The following is a 27,184-nucleotide window of genomic DNA, read 5'->3' on the forward strand; positions in this document are numbered from 1 at the left end:
TATAATATTTATATCATCAATTTGTTTATTATCTTCTTGGTGGTAGGGGTGGAAAATTAGTGAGGTTTTGTGTGTTTATTTTTGCCTTGCCTAGTAAATTGATGTAATCACATCAGGCTGCCTTTATAATCCTCTCTATACTCATGTGATTTAAGTAAGTAGTAGTTATCCTAGAGGCAAGGAATTTGAGATATGGAAGTTAAGTAACTTGCTCAGGGCTACTGAGCAAATCAGTGGCAGGAACAGGTTAGCACGTGGGAGTTTTGGTCCCAGCCCTATGCTAAGTCCAGTAGAAAACTGACTCTTTCAATACTGGCTCTGAATTTTATCGGTTTAAGCCAGATCTCAGGTCATTTAGTCTATGAATTGTTTAACCTATTTAGCTGTGAAGTAAATAGAGATCAACTTCCTTTGCTTTCCTAATAAGCAGAATTGATCTGATTTCTCTCCTACTCTTACTTTTAGGGACAAAATATTTGAATATATAAATAAAGAAAATTGTATTCCTCAATGTTAGTTATATTTTAGTAGTTTGAATCTTTATTTTAAAGAAGTTAGGTCACTGTCCTTTCTGATTGTGGTGAAGCTTGCAGAGTGGAAATTTGTGTGATAGGGTATAAAATGTAAATGAGTTTTCTTAGTAGTTGTCTTGGTGAGAGAGCTATTGGTGTAGTTTACAAAATCCTGATGAACTTGGATATTTTAAGTATCGGGGATAGCCATGTTAGTCTGTATCTACAAAAACAACAAGGAGTCTGGTGGCACCTTAAGGACTAACAGATTTATTTGGGCATAAGCTTTCGTGGGTAAAAACCTCACTTCTTCAGATGCATATTTTAAATTTTTTAAACAGTTAGAAATAAAATGGACCCTATCCTGTGGTATGGCATGACCACTTTGTGTCACAACACTAGCAGATTCTGGCTGTAGAACTGAGTGTTTGGCCCTGTTAAGATCACCCTAGTGCCTCTGGGCTCTCTGGTGGTAAAGAGGCTCTTAAACTAGTCCTTCCCTACTGCTGGTAAAAGAAATGTGGCCAGAGGAAACAGGGTGTAGTCGGGGCCCACCTAGGCTGCACTAATCCCTGTGATTTCAGCAGGTGGGGACTGTTAACAGCCAGTATAAATTAGATCAACCCTTAGGGTGCTGTAATTGTGTCAGGAGACAAATCGACACACAATGGATCTGTCTACACTGGATCTGGGAGCGAGGCTCGAAGCCCAAGTTGACAGACTTGTGCTAATAGGGCTTGCACACTAGCATACTAAAAACAGCTGTGCAGACATTGCTTGGATGTTGCAGCTTGGGCTGGAGCATGGACTTTTAAGCCCCCTTGGCTGGAGAACCCAAACTTTTTTTTAGTGTGCTATCTTGATCCCACTACCACAGATCTGTTGACCCAGGCTAGGAAACTCAGTGTAGCACGTACCCAATGGCCCTATAAGCAGGCAAGTGCTAAGGTGAGCTTTACACCACCTTTGCAGCCTCATCCCTTGTTCTCTGCTATTTGTAATTTCTTGATGTCCCATTTTGATGAGCATGTATTTGACTGAATGAAAATTCTTTGAAGTGTCATCATTATTTTTTTTTCTGGTACCTTAGTTTAATATTGAAAAGAATACCCAAAGAACAGCATGAAAACTTGGCACTATGATCGGCTACGCTGCAATATTACCAAATATTACCAACTGCTGTTTATGTCAAATTCACCTTCTTGGGCAGTTAAAAATACATAACAGTCATTTAGGATGAAACAAATAAACATTGTTGTACTGATAGTGCTGATCTGCTGCATATACTGCTTAAAACTAAAGTCTGTGCACAGGCTTTACAGAACCACTCCCACTCACAGCATGTTTTGTAAGTCAACCCTAATACAGTAAATGAAGTGTTATGGCGGCATACAGATTAGCATAAAACTGAGTAAGTGCCACTTCACTGACCATATGCTGTATGTCACAGGAAAATGGAGAGTTTACAAAGTACTATGGATTTGTGGCAGTTAACACAGAAATATACAAATTAGATTCCTTTTTGTATCTCAATTTAACTTTTAATTTTTGTTTTTTTAATTTAACCTTTTGGCCTGACAATTTTTGTTCTGGTACAACTATTTTGGTTAGTGGTGTGACTTTTTTATTAAAATAGTTTTAGCAAGCAACCTCTAATGTGAATACAGTTATACTGGTATAAAAGAGCGTATAGCAGTGTAGCTTATAGATTAAACGAATGAATATTTTTGCACCAGTATAACTGTTTCCACACTATAGCTGTTGTACTGCTTTAACTGTACTGAAAGTTAAAATGGGATTCAACTTCTGTGTGTAGACAATGCCTTAGACTATAACTCACTGAGACACTTGGGGTGCGTCTGCACTGCAACTGGGGATGTAATTCCCAGCTTGGGTAGATATACACCTCTACCCGGATATAACGCTATCCTCAGGAGCCAAAAAATCTTACCTCATTATAGGTGAAACCGCGTTATATTGAACTTGCTTTGATCCACCGGAGTGCGCAGCCCCTACCCCCTTCCCCCCCCCCGGAGCACTGCTTTACCATGTTACATTCAAATTCGTGCTCTATCGGGTCGCGTTATATCGGGGTAGAGGTGTACATGTGCTAGCTCTGGTTAAGAACATAAGAACAGCCATACTGGGTCAGACCAATGGTCCATCTAGCCCAGTATCCTGTCTTCCAACAGTGGCCAATGCCAGGTACTTCAGAGGAAATGAACAGAACAGGTACTCATCAAGTGATCTATACCCTGTCATCCACTCCCTTCTGGCAATCCGAGGCTAGGAACACTCAGCGCATAGGGTTGCATCCCTGCCCATCTTGGCTAATAGCCATTGATGGACCTATCCTCCAGGAACTTATCTAGTATCTAGAACTTATTTGGCTGAGCGAGCACAGTAAAAATAGCAGCTACCTGTGGCTACCCAGACAGCTTTGTGGGCTCGCCACTTAAGTACAAGCCTGCCTGACCCCTGGATACTCCCCCTATTCACGTGGCTAGCCCAAGCCACCACCGGTGCTGCTGTGGCCTCACTGCTATTTTTAGCACATTAGCTGGAGCAGAGCTGGTGCGTACACATCTGTCCAAACTGGGAATAACATATCTCTGCTTCAGTGTAGACATACGCTTGGTTTTTGACTGTCCAGAAGCAGCTAAGTACATTTTTCTGACATCTTTATGAACATCATCTTATATGGTAATTGCATCGAGTGCTACAGCCCACAATAAATGGATACTCTTGGTGGCAGGAGGAAGAGCAGTTCTCCTGTATATTTTGTGTACATAAGTAGGGACCTGAGTCACATTTTATAGCATCGATTTTTGGAGCTTAAGGGTAAAAGTTGTGTTACAACTTATGGAGAGAGAAATAGCTTAAAGAAAGTAATAATGACCTAATAAGAAACCAAATATGTGCATGAGTCTTCACTGACCCATATATTCAGATTTTAATGCAATATTATTTCTGTAATACTTTTTTTACATCAACCATTTTAGCTAAAAAACTACGTTACACTGAAGTGATATATTTATACTAAGAGCTAATCACTATAGTTATGAACCATAATTTCAGTAGTGATATATACATATTCCATTTCTGAAGACAACTCTTTATGTACTGAGGATAATCAACTGTACAACTGAGGGCAAAGTGGGTCATCAACCATTTGGTCTTCCAGCTCAGCTGTGGATTTCACTAAGTCGTAGCCCACTAGGGCATGTCAATCTTTCTGTCATTAAAACTTCAATTTGAATGTTAGCTATGAAATTAATCTCTGCAAATCATTGGAGAGATTGTGACTGTAAAGAAAGCATCAGACATTATGCGTGAATGTGACTGGGTGAGAAGAAAAGCGGCAGGAAAAGCACACGTACTCACAGCCTAGCCTGAGTGGTATACTAAAAACTCTCTAGCGAGGCTGACACACATCTGATGAAGCTGCTTGATATAAAAATAGTATACTGGCCTGCTTAATTCAGTCAGAAAGGCCACAATGCTGTTTGTGTGACTTCCCAGTTGCTACCAACAGTAGATTATGACATGGGTTAAAAAGGGAAAACGGTGACTGTAAAAGACTGTGTGTTATTTACACACTATTCACATATTTGAATAAACAGCAGCAATAAGAAAGATAGATAAAAAACAAAAACATGTTTTCTTAGGGGAGATTGGTACAATAACATTCAGTCTGTGTGTGTGTAGACACACATTGGTTTCTAAGTTTGCGTGAACACACAGTGGGTTGTTGAAGAGTTCAGTCCTGCGTACATTCGTTCCTACCAAGCTGAACTGGGGATGCTTATCACCTCCCAGAATCAGGCCTTAGGAGGCACCTCAATGACTATGAATTAATTTAGCCATCTAACTTTTCTCATCAACGTTTAAAAATTAAGTCTTTGGGGCCCAAAAGCGTCTAACTTGGGTGCTTAAATCCATATATACTTAAAGTGGCCTGATTTTTAGAGATGCTGAGCCACTGCAGCTCCCGTTGACTTCATTGGGAGCTGAGGGCACTCAGCTTCTCTGAAAATCAAACTCTTTTATTTAGATACCTAAATCAAGATCTAGGTATGTGCCTTTAGTTATCCAGTTTTGACGGTTCTGGCTACAGTGTCTGGAAGTCCAGAGAGTTTTTGCTATAGGGCTAAATTGTGTAGTCCATTCTGGGGCAGAATTTTATTGGCTTAAATGGAGTTTTGCCTGAGCAAGGATTGTATGAATTGGCTTATATTGTTCCCTTATGGAGCAGCAACACTGAAACTTAATCTATTGCGGTAGATGTTTAGAAATTGCCAGTTTCTGTTTTCTTTGAGTCAGTCATAGTAATAGAGAAATTATTTTCTTTTCATACTCTCCAATCAAAAATCCATCCTGAATATGAATGACCAAATATGCATCTTGTTGTGTTTAGATAAACATAAACTGATTCCTCATTCAATGGTTAAGTTACCTTAGTTTTCTTTTTTATTGTGTTTTCTTCCTTTTTTGGGCGGTGTAAGACTGCAACACCACTGAAGGCCATTTCTCTAGTGCCTTGGAATAACCCAGACATGTTCAATCACTAATTGAAACCTATCCCTATGGGCTCTTTTTTCTCTCCCTTTCCCTTCAGAGAGAAACTCCTCTGAAAAGAGATCAACTTGCCTGGCATTTAAAGATCCACTGCTGTTACCTTACTTACACATTGAAAAGCAGCTTCAGCTCTCAGTTAGCGAATAATTCATATGCTGTCTGCAGACATTAAAATTTGAAAAAGGAGCAGTGCAGAGCTTTGAAGCAGAATTTCCTTTCATTAAATTAGTGAATATGACAAGGTTATGTAATATTCCAGAGGGATGAAGTGGTGCACGTCACTAACCTTTTAGATTCAAGAGGCTTTATGCTTTTCATTTGCTACTGGATGAAGGCTTAACAGTGGATTAACTGACAAGTTCCTCTTTTTAATTCAGGTAGATTAAGCCCTATCCAGATTTTATATGCAATATATGAGATAAATAAATATTACACACACAAATACATAATACCAAGTTGTGTGTGTACATACATAAATGCATATGTGCGCACACATGTTTGTGCATATGTAAACTTTTAATATGCATTTTATCCATTTTATACAAGAGAGCACCAGAGAGAGAATACCTCCCTCTTGCCTCACTAAATCTTTTCTGAATAACAGTTGCTTATTAATGTGTATTTTAAAAAAATGTCCAGGTTCTCAAGTTAATAAAATATTAGAAATAATGGTCCTGGTTCTCTTGTCTTAAATTAATGGAAATTAGGAGTTAGTCTACTGAAATCAGTGAAGTCAGAAAAGAATCAGGTCCAGTGTTTTAAAACTATTATTTCATTTTCACTGTTAGCCTTTCAAAAGAACGTTACAGTAACAAAGCCTACATTGACACCATGGTTACAAGGGGAGTGTAGCTGTGGCTTTGAGACTGCATTCAATGCAATGACCTCAGAGAGGGGAAAAAAGTGTGACTGTAGTGTGCATGGATGTGGCTAGTGGCCTTGGCCTTCAGAACAATAAGCTGCATGTTTCTTCTAATGATAGAGGGGGCTTACACAGATCCTCTGTCAGCCACAGCTTCTGCTTAGAACAATAGCACTCTGCCAGGGCAGTAATTATTGGTTCGAAAATAAGTGTCCTAATAATTTGTCAAGAAATCAACTTAAATTGTTCTGATGTTGCCTGCAACAATTTGAATAGAAAAAGCACAGCAAGAAATTCTTTAGTTCATTTTGCCTTACAGTATAAACATATTGGTAAATAGTGTTAATTAAAAGCTCACAAGGGTTCTTTATATGTGGGGAAAACTTTTTGTTTTCCCTCTTAATAATATAAACTGTAAATTAGTGGGGGGAGGGGGAATGTTAGTTGGCAAATAAATGTCCACTGCTGTCTGTGCTGCTTTGGAATTCCTCCCATGTCCCTGGGGCTCAGATAATGTGTGTCTGGAAAAGCATGCATAATTCACAATGAAATGAGCTGGTACTAAGGTCTACATAGACCAGGGATACAAATTAAAGACTTGCTATTTTAACATTAGACCAGCTGAAAATGTAACCTACCTTTTCTAGTGTGGAGCCTCGCTTACAAGATAGTGAGTCATTTCAGTTTCCAAGCAAGAACAGACAGCATGGTTAGCCAAGTAATCTGTGGCTGTGCATTTCAGAAAGCTTAAACAGAAGGGCAGGACAAAGTTTGAATAATTTCAGGGAGACACCAGGAAGTGGCAGTTTTTCTTCTGGGTGTTTTCCAAATCTGTAGTGTGTGAACTAGAAGACTTTCACAAGACAGGGGAACAGGGGAGGAATGGATTTTCTTCACTAGACATAATACCACACTGTTATATCTAGAAAGGGTGGAGCTGGGGGAGTGGGAGGGTAAGGGGAAAATATCAAATGCAGTTTTTTATTAATGTTTTCTTTAGGACTAATTTTTAAAGAGGATTCAACTGGGCCTACATTGATATATTCAAATCAAGGAAGATTTAACTAAATATGATATGTCAGGTCCTTAGCTGGAATAAATAGGCAAAGCTCCACTGAAGTCAACATAGGGTTACCATATTTCAACAAGCAAAAAAGAGGACGGGAGGAGCCCCGCCCTAGCCCCGCCCCTGCCCCTCCCACTTCCCGCCCCCCCAGAACCCCCAACCCTCCCCCCGTTCCTTGTCCCCTGACTGCCCCCTCCTGGGACCCCTGCCCCTAACTGCCCCCCGGGACTCCACTCCCTATCTAAGCCTCCTTGCCTCTTGTCCCCTGACTGCCCCAACCCTTATCCACACCTCCACCCCCAGACAGACCCCTGGGACTCCCACGCCCCATCCAACCACTCCCCACCCCCTGACAGCCCCCCCCAGAACTCCCAACCCATCTAAACCCCTCTGCTCCCTGTCCCCTGACTGCTCCGATCCCTCTCCCCACTCCTGCCCCCTGACAGCTCCCCCCCAGAACTCCCAGCCCCCTACCCCCCGCTCCTTGTCCCCTGACTGCCCCCTCCTGGGACCCCTGCTCCTAACTGCCCTCCAGAACCCCACCCCCTACCTAAGACTCCCTGTTCCTTGTCCCCTAACTGCCCCCTCCTAAGACCCCCCCCAACTGCCCCCCAGGACCCTACCCCCTACCTGTACCCTGACTGCCCAAAACTTTCTCCACTCCCCTCCAAAAGCCCCCCCCCCGTTTCTTGACTGCCCCCTCCAGAACCTCCCTGTCCCTTCTCCTGCCCCCCCCTTACCCTGCTGCTCAGAACAGGGTGTTGGGCTCTGTGCCAGCGGGACACATGGCTGAGCTCCCCTGCACAACACAAAACCCGGTCCCTGGCCCTGCACAGGGCTGCCGGAGCGGGCTGCAGGAGGAGGAGCTGCCGGCCGGCTCAGAATGCAGGAGGGGGGGGGTGGGAGGAGGAAGCTGCTCCGGAGTCCAGCCCGGGACTTTCCTGCAGCCCTCCCAGCCGCTCGCTCTGCCGGGGGAGGGGGAAATCCCGGACATTGTGAGTGCTTTACAAATCCCCCCCGGACGCTATTTTTAGCACACAAAAGGAGGACATGTCCGGGTAAATCCGGACGAATGGTAACCCTAGTCAACAGAGCTAGATCAGGGGTTCTCTAACTGGGGGTCGTGACCCCTCAGGGGGTCGCGAGGTCATTACATGAGGGGGGTCGCAAGCTATCAACCATCACCCCAAACTCTGCTTGCCTCCAGCATTTATAATGGTGATAAATATATTAAAAAGGGTGTTTAATTTATTAGGTGGGTCGCACTCAGTGGCTTGCAATGTGAAAGGGGTTGCCAGTAAAAAAAAGTTTGAGACCCACTGAGCTAGATGGACTTCTACAAGTTAGGGGTCTGAACCGATAACTTTAATTCTATTAGGTATTCATAAAATAGCATAGATACTCAGCTACCGCTGTGAAAGGGGCCCTGTATGAAGTTAAGTAAGTAGTTAGGTGAGTTGGTAAATAGGTTGATGGATTGACCTAAGAATGGTGGTGTATTCTGTATTTCACTTGAGTGGTAGTGAAGCCTCAGGATATTAAGACTGACAGGGTATGGCCCGCAGAAACATACTAATAGGTGCGTTGTTGTGGAATTTTTATGAAACAGTACTTACTTTGCTTGCTCTTTTAGAAGTAAAAAGCTAATTAACTTTCTTGCATAAGCCAATTTGCAGGTACATTGTAAGCACAGGTTAGAATTAAGGAGAAATAATTGCTTATAATGATGATCAGCGTAACTGATGTGATAAACTATGATTAATGAGTAAATTAGCAGTGAATGCTACAAATGAGTCTGCTTTGAAAATTCTGTTGAAGAAAGGAAATGAGGGGCACAAGGACCTTTTTTGTCAAATATCGTGCATATACTTACTAATATATTAACTCTTATCTTGCATCATTTGCAATTCATCTCCACACAGTACAGCTAGGAGATTACATGTAATATGAGTCTGTTTATCTATTCTTCATACATTTTCTGCAAAGGAGCCTTTACCACTATTGAATGTAAACTGGTTTATGGCCTGTGTATTTTGAATGTATAAATGGTTCCTGAGTGAATCCATAGGGCTAAGCGAAAGATATATAGTGGATGCTGAATGAATAAATAGTATTCCTGGTTACATGTTTTCCTAGGAATGTCTAACTGTATAACATGGAATGAGAAGATTATGACTAAGAAAGAATTAGGACCAGTCACATGCCGCACTGAAACTTGATGTTGCTAAACCAATAATATATAGAGGCTTTACACCAAGTGACGGTGATTCTTAGTAACTCTGTCCACCATTCAGAAAAGTTTTATAGCCCTGTGGACACCTGCCAGACTGGATTGTTTATTTTGTGATAAGGTTGCATTGCTGAGTGTCAAATATTCTATGAGAACAGTTGTGAGTGTATAAGCTTACAGCTTTCACAGCTATAAAACAACCAAAATATATTGTATATTTCAGGATCTTCCATCAGAGGTATAAATTTACCAATATATGGGCCAGCTGTAAGGAAACACCTGAGCATACCAATGTTTTTGCTGATATTTTTGCTGTTTTATTAGCCCCTAACTGATGTTTTTGCTGTTAGGCTTAATGCAGTATGTGCTACAGTATGATGTAGGGAAATTCTGATTCTGGACACCGAATGGTCAAAGTTATTCCAGATTTCAGAAACCTACTAAAGTTTACATACAGGGCTGGATTAATGCAGTCTGGTGCCCTGTTTATGTCATGAAATAGGCCCCACCTGTGGCTCCACCTGTATGGCCCTGACTTTTACCATAGTCCAATCCCCATTGAGAGTGGCAGTGTCCCATTTTCAAGCTTTTTCTTTGCACCCGTAAGGGCTAGAATCTTCCTTTTAAATATGCAAAACAAAGCTGAGGTTCTGCCCTCCACATGTGGTTCCTGGTGCTGGAACCCAGAGCCTAGACTTTGATCTAGCACTGTGTATCTGACGTCCCATGTGTAGTATAGACAGTGGGCTAGATCCTCAGCTGGTGTAAATCAGTGTACGTCTATTGTGGAATGATGCCACCTTACTATAGCCGAGGAACTGGTCTAATTAGTCTAGTCCCATTATTTAGCATTGGGTTGTGTCCAGTGTATAAAATTCAGGGATATGTTTTGTGTGCCCAAAGTAATTGAGAGATAACATCAAAGCAAAAGGAGCAATTGCAGTGTCAATGAAAATACACTCTGGGCTACATTCACCTTGTATCTGGTCCATAATAAGCTTGGCCGCCATAAGTCTGTTATGCACATATTTGCTCCAGTCCATCCATCAGCTTCCACTCTGCTTCTGTTAATGGCATAAGTCCTCACCTTCAAATCTATCAACAGTTAGACCAGTGACTGCCTCTCCATTGGCCTCAGCAGCCACTCAGATATTCACAGAAACCAAACCAACCAGTGATGTCATGTTCATCTTGGAACTTGAAGGACAAACAACAATAATATACAAATGTATATATCACCAAGCAAAGCCTTCTATATCTGTGGAAGGGAGAAAGCAGAACACTCATTGAAGTCCACTAGGAAACTTGCCAAGCAAAACAAATTTACCTGGGAAGCAGGGAAACTTTGTCAGTTCTTGAAAGTTCTCAAGTCTATAATCTGAGTTTTAACATTCAAAAACAGACAATACTTTATTATCATCATCTTATTTTATAAAACAGAAAAAGTGATGCAAATTAAATTTTGTAGAATAACAATAATTATGGTAAACTTTGTTTTTTCCTAAAATAACTATTAAAGCAAAACAAATACACATTTCCATTGTGCACCTTGTGTGTGAATTGTTAGAACAGCTCTGCAGAGAAAACTTACATTACAGTCAGCCAGGTTTCCTCCAGGATTACCAATTATAACAATGACTAATAGTCATAACATCTAGGTGAAGAGTTTCCCTGAATGCTGTGGGAGCTGTAATACCTGCATCCTCATGCAATCACCATAGGACAGCACTGTAAACCACACTAGGATTATTCTGTTTATAACATCAGCTCTTCAGAAATTTGGCAAAGCTTCCAAGGAGCATGACATCATGGAAGGGAGAAGGAGAGAATATTGCTGCCACTTTTCAACCCAAGCAGCTAGTCAAAGTTTGGAGCCCTGGGGAATATTCCACCTGGAAGTAGAAACTGATGGAGTCTGATACAGTATTTTCTTTGATGCTGTCTTGTTTACAAACAAGACATGTACAAAATCCTTTATCTCTGAACTCAGAAGGAACAAAGAACAAAAAGAGTGATTTCTTAGTTTACAGCCTCTAAGCCTCTTTAGCTAACACCAGATCCAAAAGCTCTCTAACTTTTTCCAGGGTCACACTGCACTCACTGGCTACTGTTTGGCTTTCTTGCCTCTCCCTCTCTCTCTTGTGCTCAGTTTATGTGTGTTCTCTGTTTCCATTCCCCCTCTCCCCACAAAACAGTACTCAGCCAAAAGTTCCTGGATAGGTTCACATACACCTTTTGTTTTAGGTGCGGGATTATGCTTACAGTTATGTTAATTGAAGAATGAGTTCATACCGATCAGTCTTAGTCGGGTTTAATTAAACTCATAACATGGTTTCATCAAGCTCATAAAAATATTTTGTATGCGTGTGTGTGTATACGGATGTGGTTGGGACTGTAACATCAGTGACACAAGAGAACTGTGCACATAGACCCACATTTCACTGAAGGGCCTGGCCTACTGTGAAGGTGGGGGAGAGAGACAGAGAATGGTGTTGGCTACATTTCACAACACTGATTCACCATTTGTGTTATATTTGCACATTAGAAGTATCTTTTCTAAAATGTTTCGGAGCTTTTAATTTTCATTTATATAGCTCTAGATTACAGAAGGATGCTGTGTTTTATTAAAGGGTGATGATACATCACATTCGATATAAACAGTTCATGATTTTAAATCCTTATTTTTTTAAAGTATTGCTAAATATCTAAAATAAAATAAGTTTGTTATGGGCTATGGGCTTAGTAGCCAATATTGAATGTTTCTATGATGTCCACACATGCAATTTTGAATTAAAATTAGGCAAATGAGGCACTGATTTATTCTATAGATTTATTCTATACTTTACATTTAGCTTTTTGTTGTCTTAATTGTAGTTTTGTTGGAACATTTAAGCTGGTCAGTCAGAAGTAGAAAAATGCTGAAATAACTTGTAAAGTGGTAGCTGATAACTGCTTGCATCTTTTTTCCTTTGGCGGAATTCATTGCATTGGAAGTTTCCCGTGTTAATGAACTGTGCCAAGAGAGTTTTTGTTGGACTCTGGACTGCAGTTGCAAAGGTGTGACAATCCAGGTCCAGACACCCAGTGGCAAGAACAGGAAGTCTGAACCCCAAAGAATAAGCAATTGAATTGACTGATTGTATGCAATATTATTGTACTATAAAAGTGTACTGACTAAGGTATCATAAAAACGGATGACACGCTGGTCATGAATATCATTGCATGATGTATGTACAGATGGTGTGTGAAGAGTTGTGTGTGTGCTGGAAATATGTTCCTAAAATATGTTTTGGGGGCAGACTTGATAAGCAATTCTAGACAAGTCTTGTCCTAGACAAGAGAATGTTGTTTTGCCTGTTTGCCTGTGGCTCCAATGTAAATCGAGCAAGGTGATGACAAAGACTATGGACATTACTTTTACATATGAGTCAACAGAGGGATGGGAAGTGAATAGGAAGAGGCAAACAGCAGGGGAGAATTTTATCTGGGGATACATTTCAAAGGTTTGCTGGACTATAAAAGGCAGAGGAGAGAACCCCTGAGTTATCTAGAGGTTAGAGGGCAAAGGGGACAGTGTCCTCTGATTTTGTGAAAGTTGGATCCCCTTGCCTGGAAGACTGGAGATGGTGGTAGTTTGGCATAAGAGAGAAATTGTTTTAGGCATAAACATAGCTTGCTAGAATTAAGTTTTAGGCACAAGAAAGCATGTTATTTTTGTATTGTTTATAACCCTTTTCTGTGTCTCTTGTTCTTGCCTGGTATCTTTGTTGATAAATGTATCCTTGTTTTGTTATAAAACCATCTCAGTGCTGAACATTAAAGTAATGTGTGGGACCTGGGCTAAAGTAATAGACCGGGATGTGTACTATGTCTTTGGAGGCAGCAAACGTACTAATTCCTGTGAGTGCCCAGTGAGAGGGATTGGGTGTTGCAGAGACACATCCCTGGGGAACTCAAGAACTGTGGTTCACTGATTATTACCTGCCAGCCAAGGTTAAGACTGGGAGTTCACTGGTGAAGCAAACAGACGGGTGTGGAGGGAGCTGTTTCACAATCTAACCTACAGCAAAGCTCTGTCTTGCTGAGGCAAGGGAGGTAACACTGGGGCTTACAGTTCTGGGTTCCCCAAGGAGAGCATCACATAAGGGAGGTTAAAAATAATTGTCAGTTTGCAGTTGACATTGTCCTCATGTTAATAAGCAGAATTGTGTGTGTAGGGTGGTAATTGTATTTGCCATCAGAGCGCCTAGCAAATTAGGATGGAATCAAAGTCAAGATATTGACAACATTTAATGCAGAGATCATTTGTATCAAACTTTAATTTACAACCTCCATAAAAGTAAAGGTAACAAGAACAACTTTTCCCCCCCTGTCTGAGGCTGATCTAAAATAATTTTACCTTGGTGATAGGCACTTTATAAATAACTAGATGAGTACATTCACGGGTGAGTTGCTGGATAGACATCATGATATTTATGTATCCTTCCAGCCAGCTGGCTGAATGCCTCATAGATATTAATGAATTTATTCTCACACGTCTATAAAACTGGGAAGTATTATTCTCCTTTTGCAGTTGGGGAGCCTGAAGCTGACAATTTAACTGACTTGCCCAATTAAATTTAATTTGATCAATATAAGGAGGTGAACTGCTAAAATCAAACGTTTTATGCAGTAAATGTCTGAAAACTCTAGGAATACCATAATTCTTCAATTCTCTGTCTCATACGTGTTTAGTACCTCTACTTTTCATCCAAGGGAGGACACAGTTTTTTAATCATAACTTGACCTCTGTGATATTGTATGTTAGTCAAATAAATAATGTTGCCATATTTTCAAGATAGGGAGTTGGGACACTTCTGTACCTACACTTTTTGTGGGGTCACAAAATATTCACACAAAATACAAAAGTTCACTTTTTAAAAAATGTGTATAGGTATCACTGTTGTACTTCTGACTTAGCGACGCAGGCATATTTCTCAGAGTGAAAGAATTTTCCAATAACTTAGTCTTCTGAATGAGTTTATCATGAAACAATGAACCAGTGTTATCACCATTCTATTTCAGCAGAAGGGCAGAACTGAGAATATGCACACTGTTTAGACTTCTCTCTTTACTCTAAACGCTGTTCATCACATTGAACACTCATTCCAGTGGGGGAAATGTAACATGGTTTTGATATATACTAAAACAACTGCTATGATTGTGAATCCTGAGACTCCTTTTTTTTTTTTTCTTTTTTTTTAATGAAATGAAACAAAACCTTGATGGAAGCATAAAATAATTGTGGAACATTATCTGATCAAGTCAATTTAAATTGTAATTGAGACTATAGCAATGCATATTTTGCCTGTCACATCTATTCAAAATGTGGGAATTTCCCAGCAGCATTGTTTTGTTCTCATTGTTGGCAAACAGTTTTTCACAATTTGCTTGTAACATTTTAACAATAGCATTAAAAATACATGGTTCATCTTGTTATACTCAGGATATTCTTGATTCTCTTATATTAAATATGGCTATTTAGTACAGTACAGTGAGTCATTTATAATGGTAGCTGTGATGGGTTCGGTCACAGAGACCTCCTTGGGACTGTCACCTGATGTGCTGAAACTACCTCTGAGCCCGTTTTCTCTGATGGCTTGAGACTTCAGAACCCTGTCTTGTTGAGCCAGACATGCAAGCCTGCTGCAACACAGGGTCTGAACCACAGCCTTAAAGCTGCAGACTTAACTGAAAACAGCTTAAGAAGTGTTCCTGTCTCCAGCACCCAGACAACAAACCCCAAATAAATCCGTTTTACTCTCTATAAAGCTTATACAGGGTAAACTCATAAATTGGCCACCCTCTATAACACTGATAGAGAGATATGAACAGCTGTTTGCTCCCCCAGGTATTAATCACTTACTCGGGGTTTACTAATAAACAAAAGTGATTTTATTAAGTATAAAAAGTAGGATTTAAGTGGTTTCAAGAAATAACAGACAGAACAAAGCAAGTTATCAAGCAAAATAAAACAAAACATGCAAGTCTAAGCCTAATACATTTAAGAAACTGAAGACAGATAAATCTCACCCTCAGAGATGTTCCAATAATCTTCCAATCCTTTCCCTTGCTACAGACCTTGTTAGTTCCAGCTCAGGTGGTAACTTGGGGATTTCTCATGACTGGCAGCCCCCTTTGTTCTGTTCCACCCCCTTTTATAGCTTTGCTACAAGGCAGGAATCTTTTGTCTCTCTGGGTTCCTACCCCTCCTTTTAAAAGGAAAAGCACCAGGTTTAAGATGGATTCCAGTATCAGGTGACATGGTCACATGTCCTGAGAGACCCCCAAGCCCCCATTCTTCCTGGCTTGACTCACAGGAATGCAGGAAGGCTTGCGAGTAAACAGAGCCATTTACAGGTGATTGATTCTGAAGCATCCTTAATTGCTTCCACTTAACATGTTTCCATCAGTAATACAAATTTATATCTTATTCTCCTAACTCCAGACATAGAACTAATACATGCATACAAATAGGATGAACACACTCAGTAGATTATAAGCTTTGTAATGATACCTTACAAGAGACCTTTTGCATGAAGCATATTCCAATTACATTATATTCACACTCATTAGCATATTTCCATAAAACACATGGAGTGCAATGTAACAGTAGCCACCTATTGTGTCCCCCTTTTTATTCATTTCACGTAGCATCATAGAAGATTAGGGTTGGAAGAGACCTCAGGAGGTCATCTAGTCCAACTCCCTGCTCAAAGCAGGACCAACCCCAACTAAATCATCCCAGCCAGGGCTTTGTCAAGCCGGGCCTTAGAACCTCTAAGGATGGAGATTCCACCACCTCCCTTGATAACCCATTCCAGTGCTTCACCACCCTCCTAGTGAAATAGTTTTTCCTAATATCCAACCAATATCCAATATCCCACTGCAACTTGAGCCCATTGCTTCTTGTTCTGTCATCTGCCACCACTGAGAACATCCTAGCTCCATCCTCTTTGGAACCCCGCTTCAGGTAGTTCATAGAATATTAGGGTTGGAAGAGACCTCAGGAGGTCATAATATAGTCCAATCCCCTGCTCAAAGCAGGACCGTCCCCAACTAAATCATTCCAGCCAAGGCTTTGTCAAGTTGGCCCTTAAAAACCTCTAAGGATGGAGATTCCACTTCTAAGGATGGAGTTGAAGGCTGCTATCAAATTCCCCCCTCACTCTTCTCTGCTGCAGACTAAATAAGCCCAATTCCCTCAGCCTCTCTTCATAAATCATGTGCCCCAGCCCCCTAATCATTTTCATTGCCCTCCTTTGGACTCTCCAATTTGTCCACATCCTTTCTGTAGTGAGAGGCCCAAAACTGGATGCAATACTCCAGATGTGGCCTCACCAGTGCCGAAGAGAGGGGAATAATCAATTCCCTTGATCTGCTGGCAATGCTCTTACTAATACAGCCCAATATGCCATTAGCCTTCTTGGCAACAAGAACACACTGTTGACCCATATCCAGTTTCTCGTCCACTGTAATCCCCAGGTCCTTTTCTGCAGAACTGCTAATTAGCTAGTCAGTCCACAGCCTTCCATCCTAAGTGCAGGATTCTACACTTGTCCTTGTTGAACCTCATCAGATTTCTTTTGGCCGAATTCTCCAAATTGTCTAGGTCACTCTGGACTCCATCCCTACTCTCCAGCATATTTACCTCTCCCCTCAACTTAGTGCCATCCGCAAACTTGGATCCGCAAACATCCCATCATCCAGATCATTAATGAAGATATTGAACAAAATTCATCATTTTTCACTGATTTTAACATTTTTCCTACCATGGTTATTGATACTTGTTTATAGTCTCCTGGTTTTCTACATTGCTGATAACTGCTTGACAAGAAGCCCTTTCTCTGGAAAGGCCAATTCAGCAGAGCATAAGGTTAGAAGTTATATGTGAGAAGTAGCAAATTAAAAAAAACAAAACCAGTACAAAGGAGAAGCCATATCAGGGAGGGCTAGAAAAGAAAAGGAAAGAGAACAAAAGAGAATAACTGAGACAGGAGATAGATGATGAAAGAAAAGGGGGAAAGGAAATGTAGGGAAAAAAAATAATGTGTCAGAAGAGGTGCACAGGACTTGAGTGAGACTCGTATTGTTGATTAAATCCATGCCACACATTCCAAAACCTAATTCCAATCCATTTCAAGATAAACATAGTAACCTCCATATAATATCTTTATATACCACTCAAAATAAAGGAAACCGATACAATGGAAACCCTGCGTATCTGCGGGTCACTGACCTTGAAACACTAACTTTAAGTTTGCTCCCCCAAATATAATAGATTGCTGAAGGCTGGCTAGCTATGTAAGAGAATGCAGCAGCTGTACTCAAGGACTCTGCAGCACATACATCTGCATGCACTGGTCAGACTTCACACATCAAGGTTATATCCGGTCTTGGTATAACTGAGAGTTTTGGTTAACCAGGATTCTCATCATCAAGGTTGACTACATTAACACAGGAATGTTATTCTTGGACAGAAGGAATGAAAATAATTAGTGAAAATCCCTACTTCTTTCCTTTCCTTTCTGTTTTTTCCCCCCATGTTTCCTTTTATCTTTTCATTTCTCCTTTCTCCCACTCTCTCTTCTTTCTTGTCACCATATCTCTGCAGATACAGTATCTTCTTTCCCTTCTTCCTTCAGCAAAATATGGCATGATTTGGGATATAGGCCAGGATTTATAAATGTGGTGTCTTTTGAACTGTGGGCAAGCATTAGTTTCTCTACTGCAATTGTCCTTTCTCCTCTCTGGTCTGGATTTTTTAATCTGTAGGCATTTACACCCATCTCCTCAAACTTTTCCAAATGTTTCTGTCCTAAATGTCACTGATTTTAATGGCTCAGAGGTGGAAAACTTGCTTTCATGACATCCCCTGATAGTAACATTAAGCCATGAACCATGATCTTATTCCATTTGATTGATGAGCTCATTTTGCAACAGAGGACAAATTAGATTTTTATTTATAATGGTGATAAAAATTAATGCATGGTCTTCCTATTCTGATGGTATTAGATTTCTGTGTTAATACACATTTTACTAGTCAAATCTCTAAGTGCTCCCCTGACCTTTTAAGGTTTTTTAAAAAGCCTTCTCTTACAGGTGAATACAATTCCTAGAGAAACAAAGTATTTCCTCCTTTTTTTATTTTCATTTTGACAGCTTGACATGCTTTTTTATGTCTACTGCTTAGATTTATTTTGTTACTTATTTTCTTGTTTTAGCACCGCCAAAGTTTACAAGAACTCCCGTTGATCAGACAGGGGTCTCTGGAGGAGTCGCATCATTCATCTGCCAAGCTACAGGAGACCCAAGACCTAAAATTGTCTGGAATAAAAAGGGAAAGAAAGTCAGCAATCAGAGATTTGAGGTATTAGGTCCATTGTTCTGTTCCTCTGAAAAACATTCATTCTAACATCACATTTATTTTATGTTTTTAATCCTGGTGAGTGTGCTTTATTATCAATGACTAAGCAAATAGCAATCACCACAGGGGATAAATCTTTGCAAGCAGTCCTGGGAATCACCTACTCTGCAAACTGGTTATCCGCAAGACCACAGAAAAGAAGACAGTTTTGCTATCTCTTAAGAGTTTCCTTTTGAATTTTTTTAAAGATTAGCATTGGGAATGGTCTCAGAGGAGGCCGCTTTCCTACCTTTCATGGCCAGAAATTGAACAAAATGATAAAGACTGTCTACTAGTGGAGCATTGGGGTGTTTCTGGGGGGTAATTCTGGGGACACTATTGCCTCTTTAAGTGGTGGGAGAAGTTAGGACTAAGGTTGGATTGGCCTATGGATTGTTCCAGATGCCTGTTCAAAGAAGATGACACCAAAAACCTGAAGTTGATTATGTATAACTTCAGCTGCATCTCTACTAGCTTCTCAGTATTAAAAATAGGATTTTGCTTTTAGAAAATAATCACAAGGCAAAGTACTATTATAAATTATCTATCACACAGTTCTGACACATGCTATATGAATGAATGGTCTAGACTTGCATGCCAGAATGTTTATTGGAAAATGTAAGTCTGTGCCTCTGACTATGAAGAGACAAACCAAAATGCATTGGGATAATTTTTCACAGGACTCTCCCAGGATGTTAGCTTTTAATGGTATTTGAGTTGATAACTCACATACGGCTTTGTAAATTAGTCCTGCTATGTCAATAGACCAAAGGCTACATTTTATTTCTTGTGTGGGCTAATCGTTTTATTTTAAGAGTATTTAAAAGCAATCAGCTCTTGTTTTGGTACCATACAAGATCTATCAACCTTTCACTAGCTATTATGGTTCTTTGCAAATGTATTTAATTCAGTAAGAAAAATAGTTGTCAAAGGATTTTAAGATGTGTACTCTCCACTCAGTGCAAGTAATTGTTTACAGCTTTCAATGAATATGCACAATTCTTTTTTATGTAATTGGAGTGAGAGGAGAATAGGCACTTTATAATAAAGCATACGCAATCTGTCCCATAATGGTCACAAAATCTACATTGAAGATGAGCAACAAACAGTCAGACAGATCATGTATATGTCTGGGTATTGTATTCATGTTGATTTAGTTTTATTTTGCAGTATTGTGTTTCATTTGTTTCCTATACCATTTTATGTTTATTTCTATATTTGTTTTATGGGAGAATAGGCTAAATGATAAACATGTTTTACTTCCATAAAATATTTGAACTGGACTATAAATATATGATGTAAAATGTATTTTAAAAAGTCCTTAAGTGATATGTGGAACAAGAGTGCATATTCAAACAGGATAGGACATGTTTCAAATAATTATGAAACATTTAACAGGTAATGTTCATTATAAAGCACTGAAAAGCTAGTTAGTTAAAACAGAAAGCACATCAACACTTTAAGGAGCTTTCTTCCCTCTCCAAAAAAAAGCCATTAACTCATGCTATAGAATTTTCAAATGGAAATTAGAGCAACAGCAGAAATTAGATTCAGAAAAGGCACATGGAGAAACAGGGAACATTTCAGACTTTGCACCTCAGCAGTAACTACAGGGGTCTCAAATAACTATTCTTGTTTTTCCCTTATTCGCTAAAATAAATGTTTATGTATCTTTCTGAATTTCATTACTTAGTAGTAAGGAGGCTTCACCTGTCTCTCTCTCTCATTATAAAAGTGCTTTTGCTCCCTGTTTGAACAATTCCAAGTACGCGATATTGCCCAATAATTAATAAGAGCAATTTATCATTTCAGAAATTTAAGGCATAGGGCGGACCTTTCATACAGTAAATATATATATTATGAATGAACATTGCATGGTGTTTTTCCTGCTTCAAATCCATTCAAACAACAAGGATTAGAAGTTCAGCTTGAAAATTATTGGGTAAGAATCTTGGTTAGGAGATACTGCAAAAGAAATGGAGGAGGGGAAGAGGAAACAAATAAAAAATGTTGTGTATTTCACCACTCCACATTATGGAGAGATGTAGGTTCTACTCCTAGAACATGCAGGAGTACAGGCATCACTTTAGCTAAACGTTTTGGAGCGGGCAGAAAGATTTGAGTTCAGGATAGGAAAGAAGAGTTCACAAACTTATTCATGTTGTGTACCCCAAAAATTAATTTTTAGACTCAACACCTGAACTCCACAAAGTTTGCCCAGCCTGGTCAGCTGCAACTTTTCCATTGGCCAGTCAGCATCTAGGATTACCCAGTGTTCCTAGGGTGTCTCAGTTTCCTAAGATTTCAGTTGCAAGCCTCTCTGAGTACTGGGGAATTTTGAGGAGCTTACTGCTATGCAAGCGAGAAGGAGTTTCTCTTATCTCCTGATGGAAAACAATATGTACAGATAGTATTTTCTTTCCTTAAAAACCAACTAAATGTAAACCATCTGCAGATAAACTAGGAATTATAAAACAAGCATGCAACAAAAAACAGTTTGAAATGACTTATAATAAATGTTCGCCATTAGAGGTCCCTTTTACAGTTTGGGAGATATCTTGCTTGCAATCAGAGTGCCAAAACTACTGGGTTTCACTTCACAGTTCTTTTGTCCATACTGTTCAGGAGATAACATTTTTATCCCATAAATAGGCTTGGCAGAAATTGATTTTAATTTTTTTTGTAATTTTTATGGATACTATTTTTTATTTTTAAGCATGTTTTCCTGATTTTCACAATTGCACAAAATTATTGGTTTTAAGCATTTTAAAATTATTTTATCAATTTAAATTTACATTTTCACAGTTCTAGGAAATTGGGGGAGGGTCTAGACAATATTTTTTTAATGACAGTAGACACTGAGATTCAAAAAGTTAAAGCTTTATAACTGTTAAAATACAAATGTGAACATCACTTGTCAAAATACTGTGAAGTAAATATCCTTAAATCAAATACTGATAAGTTCTCAAGCTGCATTTTTCTTGCTTTGCTTAACTGTAAATTTCTGTTATCGATGAAAATATTTTTTTGTTGGTTGGTGTGTGTATGGTTAAATTAATTTTTACCAACCGTTACTGATAAAAATCTTTTCTTTTCCAATCCTACCCATAATCAAAACCACTGGTGAGGTATATGTAATCCATAGTGTAATGTGCAGCTAAAGGGAACATTAGCAGTATTCGTCTGCTGAAGCTTCCCCATTCTGCAGCGATTTGGCTTCTCTGTAAAGGCCCACAGGTTCTCAGGCAGCTTTCACACCCTGGTTTCCCTTGGGAAGCTGACCCAGCACTACTACATATGAGAGGCTCACAGAACTCTGACCCCTCGCAGAGGCACTGCCCTCGAAGATCCTAATTGGGGACGATGGCCAGCCCCAGCGATTGGCCAGAAGGAGGCATAGGAAGTTGTCTGAGCAACTGAGGGGCTTCCTGACTGGCTGCTGCACTGGACCTGACTCCTGTTTGATCCCCGGTTTCTGATTCCTGCTGTGACCACTGGCTTGCTTCCTGGATTCTGATTCCTGCTCTCACTTCTGTCTTGGATCCTGGATACTGATTTTAACTCTGATCACGAGGCCTGACTACCCCTACTCCGACCACTAGGTCAGACTGCCCATGTCTCAGGTCCTGACATTCTCCTCCTTTCCCCTTCTGAGTCAAATAGTTGTACCAACCTGTTTCTCGGCTTGTGGAGCCTCCTCTCCCTCCATAGCAGCCCACACATCATATATACCAGCTGTCCTGTTTTGGTTCACATCAGAGGTGCCGTCTAGGTTTGTTCAAGATGGTGGCTTTCTTTAAAGAACAGAGAAAAGGAAGTCAGTTTGTGGGCTGTGGCATTGATCTCTCCCCAAGAGAGCACATATTATTTTGCTGTCCCTCAGACTCCTCCCAGTCTCAGAAAAGCCAGTAAACCAGCCTTAGGATGTGCACGATGAGGTAACATCCATATAAGCTGAGTCCAAAACCATGGAGACTGGTGATCAATGCTGCAGTCTGTGGGACCAGGCCTGGTTCAACAACATCCTGCCCAGTGCTCTGTAGAAGGCCTACCATGGGAGAAGCTGCACTTGTCTCATGCCCGCAAACATTATCATTTACCAAGAGAAGGTGAACCTTTGATTTTCATAGAGGGCCTTCCTATAAATCTTTTATCCTTTTATTTTAATTCCCAAATGAGGCAAAGGCAAATCCTGGTATTCCCTACATGTAGCTTGAACTCTAAGAATCAGATTTTCAAAACACAGATTGCATTTGTGCAGGTACAACTTTGCATATGTATTTTTGAGTGCTATTATTTTGCATTTAAATGTTAGACTTTACATATACAAAAACCCATTTGTGTACAGAAACCAAGGACAAATGGGCTAGGGCTTGTAAATTCTGTTGTGCACATGATAGCAATACTGCCCAAACATGTATGGAATGTGCGTAGCTCAAATGTTACATAGCAACCAATGAAGGGGTGGGTGAGACTCCCCCACAGAAGTTTGACCTGATGATTTTATTTCCAGAGATCCCAACAGCTCAGGAAGTTGGAATCTCTTTTTTCTTCTATTCTCCCAAGAAATAACTCTTGTTCTGCTCTGTCAAGGGATCTTTTAAGGCTGAAGGGGTCGGTTGCCTCTTTAGAGTCATGTGACATTCAACAAGGGACATAACAACCTCCTGGGCCAAACAAGAATCTGCTGTGGTACTATAAATTTGCAAGGCAGTGACCTGGCACTTATTTACTTTCACTGCCTGACTGAATGAATGCATCAGTCAGAAGAAGAGTTCTTAGTGACTTAGTCTTGGACAAATATGATGCACTGTAGTTCCTATGAGCCATTCATGTCTACCTGTAAGGGTGTTAGCCTCTTAGCTTGAGCATAGTAGGGAGCTTAAGCAGAAACGTAAATTTTATTTTTCTGACCAAACACCAGATTATGTTGAAGAGATCCATAAATATGGCATCCCAGCCTAATAGCCAGGATCAGGGCTGATGATAGTCTTCAACTGTTGTACATAGTTAATGAAAGTGCAGGGAGGGATAGCTCAGAGGTTTGAGTATTGGCTTGCTAAACCCAGGGTTATGAGTTCAATTCTTAAGGGAGCCATTTAGGGATCTGGGGCAAAATCAGTAATTGGTCCTGCTAGTAAAGGCAGGGGGCTGGATTCAATGACCTTTCAAGGTCCCTTCCAGTTCTAGAAGATAGAATAGCACCACCAATAATAATAATAAAAAAAAAAGTGAGTTGTTTTTTGAGTTAGCTGCTAGGGAAGGTGCCTGTGGTGCCTGTAGTGAGTGGGCTGCTGCAGAGAGTAGCAGCATCCTGACAAGATGATTGATTCATTTCCCTGAGTAAGAGGAGGGAAGAGGCAGCAGTCCTATTAGCTCCAGACTACAGATATATATTCAGGTGGGGGAATGAAAGTTTCTTATGTAAATGATTCAAAAACAACAACCACACACCACTACCAAGAACAACATAGTTGTTTCATTTTGTCTCTAAGATGGACACACTCTATTTAAATTATATTATCAGCTAATATTAATTATACATCATGGACCAAATTCACAGCTGGAGAAAACAGGGGCATCCCCCTTGGAAGTGTCTGGGCCACATTCAAACATGGTGTAAACAAAAGTGAATTTTACGTTGGCTTTAAGTGGCAAAGTAGTATAATTCTTAGCTATTTGTATTTGATGTGTGTGCAAAATAAATTCAGCTTACATGCCAAAGGGGGAAGATGTGGAGTGGAGTGCAACAGGAAAAGCAACTAGCAGGAGAGTGTTAGTGGGGTACAAGAAAGTGTGAGGGGCCTAAAGTAAGGATATGCTTTCTTACACCTTCCTGTTAGTTGCTTTTTTTCACTAACCCCTTCCATGTAAATTACACTTACGTAGATCCACTGAATATCAGTGTATGTTACACTGCATTGCCGCTTAAGCCACTTACACCTGTTTGTATGACCAATGTACACTACAGTCTAAGTCACTGTTGAATTTGCCTCTGTATGTATTACTGAAAAATGAAACTGGCTTTGATGTTATGAATATTGATAGTTCATCGTGCATACAAGAATTAGCGGAGAGGTAGGCATTTGTAACAACACCTGTGACAGCTGTTGTTTCCTTCAATAGGTAATAGAATTTGATGATGGATCTGGATCAGTTCTCAGAATACAGCCTCTGCGGACTCCACGAGATGAAGCTATTTATGAATGCGTTGCTTCCAATAGTGTTGGAGAAATAAGTGTGTCCACTAGACTCACTGTTTTACGTGGTAAGTCCTTGTCAGACAATAACTTATTTTCTTTGATAGTGTCAAAACTATTACACCATTGCAGTGGTTTTTTTTTTATAGCTAATGAAAGAAAAAGTGTTTAAGGTTCCTTTTTGTAGGGTACTGTCATATTGTGAATGCTGAAAAATGGGAACTTCCTTGTCTGAAGTTTGGATTTGGTTTTCTTTTGGATGTTTGACTCTCTAATGCAGGGGCGGGCAAACTTTTTGGCCCGAGGGCCACCTCGGGTTTCTGAAATTGTATGGAGGGCCAGTTAGGGGAGGGGGTTGTGGCCCGGCCCCCCACGATCTCCCCTCCCCCCAGGACTCCTGGCCCATCCAACCCCCACTGTTCCCTGATGGCCTCCCCCAGGACCCCTGCCCCATCCACACACACCCACTCCTTGTCCCCTGACCGCCCCCGGTCCCCTGCCACCCCATCCAACCCCTCCTCTCATTCCTGATGGCCCCCCCCGGAACCCCTGCCCCATCCAACCACCCCTTCTCCCTGTCCCCTGGCTGCCCCCAGAACCCCTGCCCCTGACTGCCCCCTGCCACCCCATCCAACCCCCCCTCCTTCCTGACTGCCCCCGGGACCTCTGCCCCCATTCAACCCCCTGTTTCCCCCCACCACCACCACCATCCACCCCCCAACCACAACCCCGAACTCCCGTGCCCTCTATCCAACCCCTGCTCCCTGCCCCCTTACTGCGCTGCCTCGAGCACTGGTGGTGCTACAGCCGCACCACTTGGCTGGAGCCAGGCCACGCTGCCTCTGCCACCACCATGCAGCACAGAGCACCAGGTCAGGACAGGCTCTGCAGCTGCGCTGCCCCAGGAGCTCACAGCCCCGCTGCCCAGAGCATTGCGCCGGCGGCAGAGTGAGCAAGCTGAAGCTGCGGGGGAGGGGGGACATCAAGGGAGGGGCCTGGGGCAAGCCTCCCGGGCCAGGAGCTCAGGGGCCGGGCAGGACGGTCCGGCGGGCCGGATGTGGCCCGCGGGCCATAGTTTGCCCACCCTGCTCTAATGGTTCCGTCTTACTGAACAGGGTGAGGAAGAAAACTCAAGGTCAAAGAAAGCAAGAGAAGGAGGAAAAATGGGAAGACTCTGGCTAGAACAAGCAAACAATAAAATGTTTTGTGAATGCTACTGATTTGTATGTTAGTGCTGTCTTGTGCAACTTTTATTTGCATGATTGGCATTTATACAGAAAGCTTTCCAAGCTGACACTGACCTTGGCAAAACTACAGAAACAGTATTTACATAAGGATGAGCTGCAGCTAAACATTTTCTCCAACGTACTGGGCGCAAAGATGCTTTTCTTCAGCCTCAGACATGCATGTCATCTTTTACATCATTTTTTTTCTTTCTTTCTTTAGCAAACATAGTTATTGAGGCCAATGGAAGGATAATCTAATTTTTCAACCCTGGAGTTGGAATATAAGATTTAGTGCCAAACCTATGGACTCACTTACAAATGATACTCCCATTGGAGTAAATGCTAGTAATCAAATGGCCTTCTGTATCTGTTGTTCGTTCTTCTGGAGACAGATAGGAACTTTGTTTTGACACGTGAAATGTGTCCCTTCCTCACTCACTTGCCAATCCCTCCGACAGTGCATTGTCCACTCTGTATTTTGGAGGGAGACTCTTTCAGTGGAACATTAGCACATAATGCACCATACCAGCCACATAAACATACAGCAGGGAGTTTGTGAGGGTGTTTGTCGACTGGGACAAGAATTTCATCGATCAGACAGCATTAAAAAAGACGATTCTTGAAGCTCTGTGTTTTATTATTCTTTGCCCCACCATTTAGAAAGATTTGGGGAGATATGGAGGTTGCTTTTCTTTATTTTATTTTTTCCCTTTGTGCTACTTTCAAAGAACTGGATTTCTGTGTAGCAAAAAAGACTAACTTATTTGTATGTGGTTTTTTAATCAGTGTAAGCAATTATGTTTTCAACGATGACAAAAGGTCACAACACTGTGTGCGTCTGATATATATTTTAAAAATGTCCTTAGAAATACCTGATAAAATGAAAATAAATACATAAATAACCCTGCTAAAAATTTAAATGTTATCTCTAGTGTTAACATGACTGTGTCTGGCATCATTTTCTTTTTTTTTTCCAGCCACAGTCAATAAAAATGGAAAGGTTGATCATTTGGTTCCTATTTTTAACTCCTCTGTTCAACTCCCTGAACCAAGTAGTTGTTTCTA

General features: G+C 40.8%; 1 protein-coding gene across 50 annotated transcripts in view; it reads left to right on the forward strand.

Moving 5' to 3' along the window:
* PTPRD (protein tyrosine phosphatase receptor type D) overlaps positions 1–27,184 on the forward strand; it is a 601,896-nt gene that overhangs the window by 287,604 nt on the left and 287,108 nt on the right. For 26 of the 50 annotated variants that reach the window (XM_034773574.1, XM_034773573.1, XM_034773577.1 and 23 more), the window contains exons 3-4: positions 18,512–18,660; positions 24,820–24,961. In XM_034773574.1, the coding sequence (XP_034629465.1) occupies positions 18,512–18,660; positions 24,820–24,961 (291 nt within the window). The remainder of the gene's footprint in view (positions 1–18,511; positions 18,661–24,819; positions 24,962–27,184) is intronic. The other 24 variants (XM_034773575.1, XM_034773594.1, XM_034773596.1 and 21 more) reach the window with 1 other exon arrangement.

This window comes from Trachemys scripta, chromosome 6 (assembly GCF_013100865.1).
Source record: "Trachemys scripta elegans isolate TJP31775 chromosome 6, CAS_Tse_1.0, whole genome shotgun sequence".
Taxonomy (NCBI): domain Eukaryota; kingdom Metazoa; phylum Chordata; order Testudines; family Emydidae; genus Trachemys; species Trachemys scripta.